The sequence below is a fragment of the Pseudopipra pipra genome, chromosome 16 (genome assembly GCF_036250125.1).
Source record: "Pseudopipra pipra isolate bDixPip1 chromosome 16, bDixPip1.hap1, whole genome shotgun sequence".
Taxonomy (NCBI): Eukaryota; Metazoa; Chordata; class Aves; order Passeriformes; family Pipridae; genus Pseudopipra; species Pseudopipra pipra.
Window position 1 is genome coordinate 6300384 of NC_087564.1, and position 14062 is coordinate 6314445.

At 40.5% G+C, this 14062-nt stretch overlaps 1 protein-coding gene across 4 annotated transcripts in view; it reads left to right on the forward strand.

The window, feature by feature from the left end:
- Nucleotides 1–13593, forward strand: part of CIITA (class II major histocompatibility complex transactivator) — a 39493-nt gene extending 25900 nt beyond the window's left edge. For all 4 annotated transcript variants that reach the window (XM_064672801.1, XM_064672803.1, XM_064672804.1 and 1 more), the window contains 13 exons: nt 125–265; nt 395–451; nt 2510–2575; nt 3008–4703; nt 4809–4982; nt 5842–5913; nt 7195–7275; nt 8312–8404; nt 8747–8830; nt 9173–9256; nt 9733–9816; nt 10490–10582; nt 11477–13593. In XM_064672801.1, the coding sequence (XP_064528871.1) occupies nt 125–265; nt 395–451; nt 2510–2575; nt 3008–4703; nt 4809–4982; nt 5842–5913; nt 7195–7275; nt 8312–8404; nt 8747–8830; nt 9173–9256; nt 9733–9816; nt 10490–10562 (2705 nt within the window). In that variant the 3' untranslated portion in view covers nt 10563–10582; nt 11477–13593. The remainder of the gene's footprint in view (nt 1–124; nt 266–394; nt 452–2509; nt 2576–3007; nt 4704–4808; nt 4983–5841; nt 5914–7194; nt 7276–8311; nt 8405–8746; nt 8831–9172; nt 9257–9732; nt 9817–10489; nt 10583–11476) is intronic.
- Nucleotides 13594–14062: the final 469 nt, after the last annotated feature.

A 14062-nucleotide genomic window follows, 5' to 3' on the forward strand; every position in this document is an offset into this window, starting at 1 on the left:
TATGAATTCTCCACAGAAAATATTTGCCTAGAAGCTGTATAAACAATAAGTAGCTTTCAGAAAGCTATTTCTCTCTTAGAAACCTTTAGAAACCAGAATAGTAATTATTCTCCATTCATTTCAGGATCTTCAGAACCTTGGACTGCAGAGATTCTACCTGTCAGTGTGAAAGGGAGCCAGGACAATCCAGGCTTTGCACATCCTCCTCAGCAGTTACTTAACTTTGTTCTTGAAAATGGCATATCTGATTTTATAATATATCCAGGTAAGAGCAATAGCCTTTAGTCCACAGAAATAGGCATAAAGTACAGAAAAATCAATGCTGCCAACAAAGTACTAAGTTCAGTTACTGATAGCTATGATATGCTAAAAGCTATTATCTGTTCCTTGCCAGTGTTTACTTCTTCCATGGAAACATTCATATCCCCAGATTTTCCAGTTAGTTCATTTGGTAAGTAGAAAATTGATTTTTATACGTGTACAGCACTTTTAATGGATAGAGGGACCATATTTCTTCTACTCAAAGCCAATTCTCCTCTCCAGGCTCTACTCATATTGATCTTATTGAGGAAACTAAAAATTGATGGCATTACCTTTTCTGTATTGATCATTGTCTGCTTAATCTAATCCAAAATAAAGTGCAGATAAGGGGTTGTAGAGCTACAGGCTCAGCTGTATTTTAGCAGCCTCTGTGTTTGCTGTGAGACTCCAGTTTCTGGAATAAGTCTTGTGTGGTTCAGACAATGCAAAGCCCAGTGTGCTTGAGCCCCCATCAGAAAGTGGAAGTTGTTCTGGTCCTGGCATGGCCTGAGCGTCTTAAACGCTCCCTGCTGGAAGCCAGACTGCACCCAGCTCACATGGAAGCCCCAAAGCCCAAACTGTGAGGGCTTATTTAACAGAACAATACAGAAGCCTAATGTACAGAAAGGCTTATAAAGAAGTCAGAGCCTTGGTCAGGATATAACAGTCCCACCTGTGGCATCAGACTTTCCTGAGACACTTTTTCCAGCCCTCGGAGGGGGGTTGGAAGCTGGAGTTTGATGTCCGTATTCAGCTGCTGGTCCCTGCAGCTGCAGCAGCCCAGTACAGGGGTTCTGTTGCCCTCTGGTGGCTTCCACCGCCGCAAAAGCATAAAGTGCGGAATAACAGGCAAATATCCCTAGGTTTGGGGCAGTCTTTGTAAATTATATATACTGCCTATGTGAATACACAACGCTGATAATTCCAACTGATTTACAGCAGCACAACATAGGCATGTTACAAGTCTCAGAATTCCAAATGCAGCAGAAAAATTAGCACAGAACATTCCGAGCCAGTGTCTTTTCCTTTTTGAAAAATTATTCACTCCTGACTGATTTGACCAGTTTCTCATCCAAATGTCTCATTACGGCTTTTTTTGGTTTTCCATTCTGTTTTCTAATTTAATAAAATAAATAGTAAACCAAAACCAGACAGCTGCCTGAAAACAGGCACAACCCTTCTTTATTTAATATTTTAGGTTGATTTTTCTTCTACAAGGAGGAGAGCTATCTTTGTATCAAATTTATTCTTTCACTGAAGTAAGGACTTGCTTATTAGAAGTCTGTGGTGCTTCCCTGCTAGAAACAACTCTGAACTCAAACCATTCCAAAGGTTGCTGGCATGCGGGCTAGGAATTAATTTTCAGATCTCTGAAACTCTAAGATTTGTATTTTTTTAAACCACATTCTACATCAAGATGATCATATAGCATGAAATGCATTTGTTCAAACTTAGGAAGATTAACCTGTTTTGATTTGGGGCTTTTTTTGCAGATCTCTGCTGCATGTAGTTCCAAGACTAAGAGGTTGGGTTTGTTACAGTCTCTGTCAATTGAAATTCTGTCTTGCATTTGCAAAGCTTTGCCTACCAAGAGTTTTGTCAAAACCGATAGTCTGTCATTACCTGTAGAAAATATTCTCTCTCTGGAAAAACTCCCAATTTCTTTGTGCAAAGCAGACACTGCTCATCTGACCCATGTGCAAAAGTTTGAAAGCAAACAGGCAAAAAGAAAGAAATTAGGACAGCAACAGGACTTTGTCAGTAAAAGTAACGGGTAAATTCTGTTACCAACAGTCACTTTGCTGTGACTTTCATCTTTAGTGCTTGGTTACAAGGTGTAGAATAACAAAAGGAAGCAATTGCTTTTGAAGACATAGAGAAGCACTATGTGTGAATGTGAATTTATTCAAAACACTGACATTTAAAAGAACACTGGATGTCACCTTGCAAGGATAGATCTGCTTCATGCCACTGTCAGAACAGCTGTCAGCTTGTTTGGTGCCACACTGTCTGCAACTGCACATCAGCTGAACCCTACCTGTGTGAGGACTTCTTCCCTTTTCCTTGTGAAGTAAACAAAATATCTCTTCCTCTGGATAAATGTTGCAATGAACTTGAAAATTTGTGTCAGTCTTATTGTTAAAATTAGTAAGACTGACTCAATTACAATCTCGGTGTCTTCTTCAAGTGTGTGGTTTTGTTTCTCCAGATGTAGAAAGGTTTGAAGAAGTTCAAGATTCCATAATTCCTTCTGAAGACGATTTCAAAACACGAGGTGAGTTTAGAACTCTTGAACTTTAAACCTTCCAGTATTTCTTGGAAAGAGACTCTGTGCCTCTTTTCATACAGAAAAGCCACTTGTTGTAGGAATCGTCATTCAACAGTTTGTGGAGCTGTTCTGAGGGTCTGGGCACAATTCCTGTTTTCATGATGTTAGACTTGACTACCTTTAGATATCTAGATAGTTTTAGATAGCTGTAGTACCTACTCAGCAGGTCAGTATGCTTAGCTGGTTTTATCATCTCTGTAGATAACTCCAAAATTATTCAGCTCGTAGATTTAAAAGTGTCTATTGTGCCTGCACCTCTAACCTGTGGCTGCACAGGATAAATCCAGACCTATGGGCTTTGTGGGAATGGACCATGGAATGATGTTGTAATTTGTGGACTGGTGTCTTCAGTTTGTGTGTGCTTTTTTATTTCTCTAGAGCTGGTGGAAACTTTCTGCACTTCACTTAAGGATTATTTCCGAGACACGTGCAAGTTTGTGACCCTGGAGCGTGAGGTAGCACTGGATCACCTGTTTATTGATGGGACACTTGTTCAAAGCCAAACTGAAACCAGGACTGGGAGGAATAGTGCAAAAACAATGGAAAACCAGCTGGTGACTTGCAGTCTGCACGAGAAGGAAAAGATAGCCATTGATAGAAGCCAAATATTTCAAATCCCAAAACGTAAAGGCTTAGAGACTAAAGTGATTTTGGTGCTGGGAAAAGCAGGAATGGGCAAAAGCATTCTCGTTCAGAAGATCTGCCAGGACTGGTCCAATGGAGAGTTTTCTGAGTTTGAATTTGTATTTTGGTTTGACTGTGAGCAAATAAGCTTGCCTGAGAAGCAATACAGCCTGAAGGAACTGCTTCTTGAATTTTTTGTAAAACCTCAGGAGGGAAGCAAAGAGATATTCGAGTACATATTACAAAATCCTGCTAAAGTCCTTCTGGTTTTTGATGGCTTTAAAGGATTGCATGACCATGAGAATTCTCCTCGTTGCTCAGCCAGCGAGCCAGAAAAAGATTTGTACAGTATAAAGGAGCTGCTTTCAGGACTCATCCAAAGAAAGATACTCAATGGTTGTACCTTATTACTTACAGCAAGACCAAAAGACAAGGTGTACTACTATGTGTCCAAAGTGGATAAGACTATTGAAATAGTAGGATTTTCCCCTGAGCAGAGAGAACTGTACATAACCAAATACTTTGAAGGATTACCCCACTGTGACAGTGCACTGAAATTAGTCAAAGACCATGAGTACTTGTTCAGTCATTGTTACAGCCCTGGCATGTGTAGATTTGTTTGTTTTCTTTGTGATACAGTACTTGAAATGGGAGAGGAGAGCCTTCCTTCAACTCTTTCTGCAGTCTTCCTGAAATTTTTTCAGCAGAAGATAATACCTGTGCAAACAGATGTTACAGCCACACAAAATCAAGAGAATCTTATTACCCTAGCCCATATAGCCTGGTGTCTTGGAGAAAAGCACCAAAGTGCCATGAAAAGTGATCTTTTTCCTTCTAAAGAAGTTAAAGAGTTTGGTCTGAAATATGGATTTTTCCTGCCATTTGCATTCCCCAGACATTCAGATAGTGAAGAAGAGGAATTTGGGAGCACATTCTCTGATTTTGTCATTCAGAACTTCTTGTGTGCACTTCACCTTTCATTAGCAGAAGAAAGTGTAATAAAGTACCTGTCTTTTCCATCCAAAAGGAAAAAACCCTATCACTGGCTAGATTTAGTGCCTCGATTTTTGGCTGGATTGTTGTTTCTCCAGGATGACCCTTACTTCTGCTCCCTTTCGAATCAGGATGAAATACAACCAGTGAAGAAGCAGAATAAACTCTTGAAATACATTAGAAGGCTGCAGATTAATGATCTCTGTCCAGAGAGGCTGCTGGAGCTCTTACGCTGTGTTTATGAAACCCAAAGCAGTTACCTCCTGCAGCACGTGGCCTTAAGGCTCAAGCCAGACTTGTCTTTTCTGAACATAGCCCTTACCCCACCTGATGTCCATGTACTGCACTCTATTTTAAAAAGGTCGAGAAAGGAGTTTTCCTTGGATTTGAGAAACAGCAGCGTTGACATGCAAGGGCTCAAAGACTTGGTGAGCCTCAAGAACGTGGCGTCCTTCAGGTTGGTCACTGTCTGTACTTAGTTCGTAGCACTGTCTCTAGATGACACCTTCATGCAACAACAGCTGTCACATCTGTTGGTTTTGCGTGTTTTGTCACCTCACAGGGCCTCCCTCAATGACACTGTCAGGCTCTGGAAATCTTTAGAACAGTCAAAAGACTACGAGCTGCTGAAAGCCTCAGCAGAGAAATTTGTTCTTGATCCCTTTAAGGCAAAGACGATGAAGGACATCAGTGACCTCTCCGACCTTGTAGAGATACAAGAGAAGCTGGTGAATTGGTAGGCTCGGTTATGATCAGAAATCCTGTTGTGCTGGCAACTTCAGAAAATGGGGTTTCACTGACAACAGAGTTCTCTGAACAACGGTTGCTGGAAAACAGAGTTCTCTGCTTCTCCAAAGGAGGAGTAACTCAGGCAGTGCAAGCTCTTGTATCACACCAGGGTGTTCTTCTACCCTGCTGTGAGGTGGCTGTCATGGCAGGGAGGAGCAATGACAGCAACATTCATCAAAACTGCCAATAAAAAGGCCAGCTGTCATTTTTTCTTCAGATTTCTTTTTAATCTCCAAGTGGGCCATCTTTCAATTGCTTTCAGTTGCATAACTTGGGCTGATTCTTTCCCCCTGTAGCCCCTGGGCTATAAATGAAAGCCTGTTTTGCACTAGTCACATGTGGTCTGAGTCAGTCTTTTAGCCCAGGAGATGAAAGCTTGGGTCTACAAACCCTCTGTTTCATCCCTGCTCATACTGGGGCTAGGGGACTGGTTGCATTTAAAAGCACACAGAAATAAAGGGTTTGGTTTGTTTTTTAAATGACTTCCATTTAAAGATGTGTAGAGTATTTTGATTAAAATATACACACAATAATTTCATGTCTGACAGAAAATAGTTGATACAGAAAAATGTATTTTAAGTTTTATTGGAAAAAGAGCAGACAACTGCACTATGAAAGGCAATTATCAGATTGAAATTACTCTGTTGGAGAAAGGTTGGAGCAGAAGTTATTCTGAAGTTTCCTGGTTCCTCAGCTAATGCAGCAATGGTTAATTTCCTGTTAAAATTTACTAACAAATTATTTTAAAGCACTGTTTTTGTTGCTGAAATATTTATCATACTCTGGTTCTACTGTAATTTATTTAGTGAGCAAGATGCATCTGATTCCACCAGCTATGAAATTCCTGCCATCAAAAACCTCAGAAAACTCGAATTTGCGTAAGTGTTGTACTTCTCTGCTGATTGTTATGATTACATCGAAGAAGGACAAGTCATGGATATTGGCTGCAGTCCTTGAACTGATGTATAGTTAGTTTATGTAAAGCATTAAGAAAACTTATTTTGCTTTTCTTAACTAGATTTATTAAATTATGGCCAAAACTCAGAAAGCATCATTTCTGGCTCCTGCAGTGATACAGATCAACAAGGTTCTATCAATTTTGTTTGATTTTACTACAAGTTAGCTCCTTACCAACAGGTGTAGATCTTGTGCCACAGGGCATAAAATGTCTTGATCGTGATCCAGCTACCTGGATTTTCCCCCAGAAATGCTCAACTTTTCTATCTAGGTCTCCTGATGTAATTTTCTACCCTAATAGAGCTTGGGCCATGAGAGAATTATGTCAGAGAATGCCTCCCAAATAAATTATTTAGCACCCTTTTCCTAGAAGAAGGAAGGTTGACTTGGAAACACTTACTTTGAAAATGAGTGTTCAGTAACATTTCTTTTTTTCCCCACAAACTTCAAGCAGCCTCTAAGGCTGTTCTATTGCTTAAAGTATCCTGCCATAGGCTGTGAATTGGTTTGGGCAGAAATTGCAGCAGTGCAATGGAGAACTCTCAGCAGGTCTTCATCTGTTTCCTGCTCTTCAGATCTAACCCAACCCAGCACTGCTATGCTTGGCCTCACTTCTGATTTTATGCTGCTTTCTCTTCTCCTTTCCTCTTATTTACTTTTATTTAAATTTTGTTTAAAATTCTAATCCTTTAATTAAACTTGTTCGGATACCAAAGAAACTCCAAATCAGAGGTTGGGATCTGAGGGACAAATGTTGTGAGCATGGATATCAAAGTGCAATTTATGCTTTAAGATGCAGTAAAAGGTTGATTTTTAGTTAGTCTGAATTGCCAACAGTTGAGGCAAAAAATATTTTTTTTAATCTCAGTTATCAAGATTATACTTAAAATTAAAAACCTGAGAAAGATAAAGAACAGAAATACAGGAATCTAAAAAAAAGTGAGATGAATTTTGCAAAGAGGAACAAAAAAAGTGGCAAATGCATGTACCACTGATTCTGTGGTTTCTAAGGGCCTTAGCCTTGTGTGTGCTCCTCATGTGGAGGCTTCACAGCAGAATTCCTTGCTGCAGGTGGTAGGGAATAATTGCTTCTGGGGAGTGTAAACAGCATTGGGGGCTGCAGGGAAAAAACTTAAAGATTCTTAAACTTTGCTGTTTGCGAGCATGTGAAAAAACTGCTGCATATCTGTATTTTCTTCCAGGCTGGGTCCGGTGTGTGGCCCTCAGGGATTGCTAAAACTCGTGAAAATTCTTGCAGCATTTCCATCACTTCAGCATTTAGAGTGAGTTCTGCTAAAGATCAACTTTGCCACCGTTGCTCCTCAGCAGCCCTTGATGATGGGGGAGCTCTTGCACCCGAGAAACATTTTCTGTGCCAACAAGACTCCCTGCTTTGATGCACAGACTGAACAGCAGAAACATCCTGAGACTATAACAGCAGATGAAAAAGCTCTTCAGCCTCCCTTGGGACACTCGGTGGTGGTTCATTCAGTACCCTCAGTCACTTCCCTGGGTGTTCCTCAGCTTGTGGGAAAGGTTTAGTCCAGACCCACTGGGTGGTCCCCCTTTCCTGCCACAGCACTGCCCGAGGGTCACTTATTTCTTCCTTGAAGCTCCAGAACATGCCCTTGTCCATGAAAAACCAACTGTCTCTTAATTTTAAGCTTCTCTATGCAAAACAATTATACCAACAATAGGCCAGTACTTTGCCACAGTGTCTGTGGGAAGATTACCGGGGTTTGAGAGGACCTTTGGCCTCACTGGCTCAGCCCATTGGCCATTTGTCTGTACTGGATCTGGTCTTTTCATGATATTTTGGGAAAACAATAAAACTTTAAGACTGAAATTAGTCCAATATATCCCAGCATTACCTGTCAGATTAGAAGGGGATTCAGTATCTAAAATTGTGACTAGATATGAAGAAAAACTTAATTTCTAATGCTCCCACTCTGGAGAAGGATCTGTTTAGGCAGGGATTTACAGCCTCTGCTGGATTTTGTCAGTTCTGTATTTCTGTGTGCGCAAGAAATCTCATTTCAGCTTAGCTGGAGCACAGCTATTTCATAACCATTTTAATAATCTTGCATATCAAAGGAAATGGGTCAAGCCATTCAACTAGTAAAAAAAAAAAAATTCTTAGGCTGTAAATTTGGGCAGCAGAAAGCTGCTTATTAGAGAAGCTGTAATTTGTGTGATGCTTCATGCTGATTGAGGCTACTGCAGAGAAGGAGCTTTTCAAGATAGAGTGGTCTCTGAGGTGTATAAACCACAGAAATTTAGATTAAAAGGGGAGCTAATTCTCTCTTTGTTGTCACCCAGCCTTGATGCTCTGAGCGAAAATGGCATAGGAGATGAAGGAGCCAAGAGTCTATCTGAAGTCTTTCCAACCCTGACATCCCTGGAAACGTTAAAGTAAGTGCAAGGGTAACAGTTCTGGGAAATTTTGAAAAGAAATAAATTAAACCCAGAGCCTTAAGGGACTGTGTGTTAACAATTACGGGCACAACTACTCCATTGGCATGGAAGACCAAATGAGTCTGTGGGGATAATTAATCTGTACGTTCATTAGAGAAATAGGATAATCTTATGGCAATTCCTCACTGCCCTTCAAGGGCCGTATTTTGTCTTTTTCTCCTCATTTGGTCTAAACAGACTGTCCAAATTATATTTTAGAAAATGAAAATTAATTTTCCCTGTATTGTAATAAATTAGAATAAACGTGCTCAACTAACACAGTGATCTCACTTACTGTAGTTTATCACAGAATAAAATAACAGACATGGGCGCGGAGAAACTCGCCACAGCTCTTCCTTCCTTGTCTTCCTTAAAAACACTAAGGTAAGTGGTGTATCCTGTCCAGTTGTTTTGTACAACATACCTTGCTGTGTCTGTCAGAAATTACTGAACATGGAACAAATATTAACACTGTGCAGCACCCAAGCTTTTGACTTCATTCTTGCATAAAGTCTTTGGAGAGAAGAGGAGCAAATATCTGACCCAGCGCAGACATACAGAAAGATATCTAGGGAATATAAAGGTGTGTTTTAAACTTTAACTGCAAATAAGCACAAATTGAAAGCGAAAACGCACTAAAAATATTTGAAAACCTGTGATCTAATGTATAGTCTGTTTACAATATCCATTGTTCAATTTTGACTGAACTGGTTTGGTTTTCTGCAGCTTGTACAATAACAACATCAGTGATTTTGGAGCAGAAAATCTGGCGAAAGTTCTTCCTGCAATGACATCTTTAAGAGTGCTAGAGTGAGTACATGAAACCTTTTGAAATGGCCCAGGAAAGCTTACTTCCTTGGAGACTGAAAATTCAAATGTCCCATGCTTGGCTTTAGAGGAGACAGAAACTGAGGAAGAAAACTTCAGGGAAATTTCACAGGGAAAATGTGCTTATGCAGAGTCCAAACAGTCAGTGACTAGAGAAGATTAAGGAGCAGTTCACCCTAAAAGCAAAACTATTGCTGTTAAGATGGGAGAATAGGATCATGGGGAGTTGGAGAAGGACCTCAGGTATATAGAAAAAGGATTCCCTCAGATGAACTAACATAGTTAAGTTCCTGTTTGACCTTTTGGTCAAAACCCCATTATTATGGGGTTTTTTTTCTTTTTATTTTCTTTCCCCATCTGCAGGGTAGCCTATACAGTATTTTTAATTTTGAATTAAATGTTGGATTACACCGCTACATGATGTGATCTGGATTAACAAAGTTGCTTTTATTCCTCAGTGTTCAGTACAACAAAATAACCCGTGTGGGAGCCCAGCAGTTGACCAACAGCCTACGAAAATGTCCCCACATAAAGAACTTGGTGTAAGTCTCTTGATAGGCTGTTTGCTGTACCTTCATTCTGTAAAACTGGGGTAGAAATCATGCTAAAGCTGTGTTCTGTATTTGTGAGGCACAAATTTATGAGTCTCAAAAAGAGACATCACCAAAATACAAAAGCAGCCACAGCGATGTTAAAAAGTTGTCTCTGGTTTCAGCTGCATTACTTCCCAATGGTCCCAGGCAACTTTGTTCTGCCTTAAGCACAGTTTACATTAAGCCTCCCTTTGTTAATCTTCTACCCTCCATAGACCTCAACCTACTCTGTGCTGCAGGGCTTGTGTTTGGAGGATAAACAATGAGCAACCATCACTACAGGTTAAATAGGCTGAAGTTGCCAATACACATTCAGAGTGAGTTTGATGGAAAATTAAAGAACAGTTACAGAAACAGGACTGTAGTGTGTCCTGTAACCAGAGTCAGCAAGGTTATGGAGGACTGAGATGCTTTTTTCTAAATTAGGATGTATTTTCCTTTGTTCCATAGCTTAAATACTTTTATAGCATGATAGTCAAAGGAAAAGGCAACTTTAAAAAACAGAACAAAAAACAAACAGCACCAGAACAACAAAGCCACAAACATAACAAACACACCAAAAACACCGTGAAGCAAATTACACTTCTTAAAATCTCTTTCCTTTCTGAATTTGCCCTTGCAGGATGTGGAATCCCGCCATTCCCTATGGAATCCTTGAATACCTTCAGCAGCTGGACTCTAGGATCAGTGTGTAGATTCAGAGGATCCCACAAAGGTAACAGAAACCCTGGCTCCCTAAGATAGCAAGATTTGTTTCTGTGGGAGCTGTTGATTCTGGGCTCCCTGGCAGCAGGCACAGGAACAGTGTCCATGGACAAGGACAGAGACGCTGCCCTAGAGTGGCACAGATCAGGGTCACATCAGGGTCCCTTTTACCTCACTCACCTTGCATCCCCCATCTCCCTGGCACCTGGACTAGCAAACTGCAAGTGCCACATTATGAAAAATGGACTTTTCCCAGACCTCCCAGTTCAGCCCAGTTCAGTGACTGGCAGCTGCCTTCCTTACCTTCTCTTTTCTGTTGTGAAAAACTAAAGCTCTGTGTACTTCTCATGTTTAATAGATGAGTTCTGTGCTCTACAGAGATTGTTTTGTGTTGATTTTCAGGAAGTCCTTTCACTTTTCCTGTGTTTAATACAAATCCTCAACAGCTGCTTGTCTCACTATGAAGCTGTACCTAGACTGTACTCAGAGCAAACCACTGGTTCCCACATTCCTCGTGGTGTGGTTTAGCCACTGGCAGTCACCTCACTTCATTGATTCTGCCTGCACAGTTTCAAAGATCCCTGAAATAATTGCACTGTTAATAATTTAATAAGTTTGCCAATGATCATCAGGATCTGACTGCCTTGATGCTCCTGGACTGAAGGAGCTGCAGCTGGCATGGGAAGTTAGGGATTTGTGTAGGATTTCTGCTCCCAGCTTTCTGCATTAGTGCTGAGAAGTAATGGCAGGAGGTCTGGGTCCTGTCTCCCAACCTTGAGACATGCAGGACCTACCAGTCACTGCTGTCTGTTTATAGAGCTCATCAAATAGCTGATTTTGGTCATCTTAATGGTGATTAGGCTGGTGGGTGTATATCTAATATTCTGTTTTCATCATTTCACAGGTATCATAAAGAAGAGGGGGAAGGTGTCCTCTGTGCTCTCCTATCTTCTTGCTGCTTTAGGAATCGGTGGCAGATTTTCATGTTGCAAAAAAGGTCACATTTAAGTTTCTAAGTGATGCTTAAATTAGGTGAATTATAAAGTTTGAACTTCCAAAGGTCATTTAAAATGCTGTTCAAAGACCCCATCGTATTCCTACTGAAGTGATGAAGAGTTAAGCAACATCAAGTTTCAGAGATGAAAAGAACATCTGGATACTGTGATCACCATTAAAGGAAACCAGGAACCACCAGGACATTGACAGTGTAAAATTCCACCACCGATTCACCAAAGAGCAGATTGAAAGCTGCTGAATCTGCAACACCTGAAGCAGTGATAGATCAAATCTCATTGTTTCAAGGTGCTAGTGGTAACTGTGATCCACTTTGGTCTGATGATTTTGGACTTTCAAAGCCCAGTGTTACAGATTCCACCTGTGTGTATGGGTTGATTTGAAGCATTAGGATGAGGAGCAAAAAAAAGAATGATCAGTCCTAGAAAACGTGATATTGGAAGATTATCCACGAGAATCTAGAAGTGGTTCTTTTCTTGATGCTAACCATCAGTGCTGTCTTAAGGTATAGAAAGATATTTTCTATCACTTGTTTGTTACAGAATCCTTCAAAAAAACTGGGGGGAAAAAGAAAGAAGTAATAAGAAGAAAGGAATTAAAACTGAAAAACTACTCAGGATTTTTCTGACATCACAGAAATCCAAATACACACAAATACCTTCAATTTATTGCACAAAAATCCTCAAAGTGACAATCTTTGAAGGTTTTTACTTTGTCTCAAATGAGAACTGTAAATTCATATACCTGGATTGAGATTTAATTTCTTAAATGCAGCTGGCAGCATAAATGTTTACAGGCATCGATTTTCTACTTGACAGTGATCTCACTACTGTATGTGGTTTATGTGGTGCTCTGGTACAGTTATGAATAACTGGGCAAAAACAGACAAAAATACATTTCAAAGCATTATCATGTCTATGCTGCTGGTCTCAGTCATATGTGGGCCAAATACTCATCCTGTTGCTACAGCAGCAAGCCAGTTCTCTCGGTTTTTTCCTTCATTTCTGCTCTGTGAACATGGAGAGAACTCAAAAATTGTACAGAGGCAATTGTCAGGTCAGCACTAGAGTTCTGGCTTCCTGTCAGATACAGTCTGAAACAGAACAACAAAAAGGGATAGAAAAGGCTAGGAATGTTTGATATGCCACAAATTGGGAAGTCTCTCCTTCACAGTTAGCTCAGGGTTAGCTCAGCCACTCCTTTGAAACCTCTTCAGCTAAAAAGCACTGCCAATACTGACCCAAGTATCTGTGCAAACTAGAATCTCTCAACTAACCTCTCAAATTTTAAAAGTCCCCAATTTAAACAGCTCAAACCCACAATCTTTATGTTCTTTCCAGAAAGTTACACTCCTCTGCTTATGTTTCAGTGCCTGAAGGATCCTGACAGCAGGGATACAAAGTGGACAAATTAAAGAAAGAAGGGAGGAAGGTCTGTTGGTTTTTTCTGAGAGCGGGGGATCAGACATTGTACGTGAAAGAATAGAAAGGTGGGAAAACTCTGTGGAGAATATGAATGTAATTAGAATGTGGTATTCTTCTTAACAGTCTGCGTGGTTCTTCTCTCCAGCCAGAGTCATGGATAAAGGATCTCATTTATACTCCCCTTTTTGAGCTGCTTGAATGGGAAGTAGTTTGAGCCAAATCTTGTGTGATGTTCCCATCAGCCTGCGGCGCCCCAGCCGTGCACATCTACGGTGAACCCTTGTCTTGGCTTCCCTTAACTGAGCTTGGGATGACAAATGCCCCTTCAGGCACATATTCTGCAGCTGCACTTTACTGTGACTGAATCTGAGAATGTGCTAAATATTAGCCAGGCAGATGAATGTTACAGGCCCCTGTCTGGACTGATAAAGTCATGTTGTATATACTGCTGTTCTCTTTCTACGAGTTAGCGAGAGATGTATTTTTATAATGTACAGACTGTAAATTGTGAGACCGTGTTTTGGTTGTCTTTACACATCTTTTTTTAAAGTATTAATAAAACTGAGTATTATGTTTTACAGTACCTCGTAGTACCTGTTGAAAATTATTTTGATTTTTCTCTTGGAAACGCTATGAAACCACTGCTGGCTTCTGTCATAACGACAAGCTCAGGGCTTCGTGTTGCAGGTCAGTGGGAAGCACTGTGTGTGAGGCAGACAGGTTGGTCCTGCTGGCACTTAGCAGTTCAGTGGTCTGGAAATGGAGAAATAATTCCTTCTTAACAGGCAACGGGGTCTTGCAATGCCAAGTGACAGACTGTGAGTTCAGGCTCAGAAGGTGCAAAAGGGCTGACTGAGGCTGCCTGCTAACAAAAGCAAAAAGGTTTTTTCATCCTATCTAAATCTTTGCAGTTAAAAGTTCTAAAATTAATCATGGTTCAAAGTCTGGATATTCTTGTGGCACGAAGCTCCTCCAAAATGCTTTTGTCAAATGAGTGTATTGTGTATAGAGACTGAATTCACTGGCTATCCTGAAAGACGCTGTTCTGATCA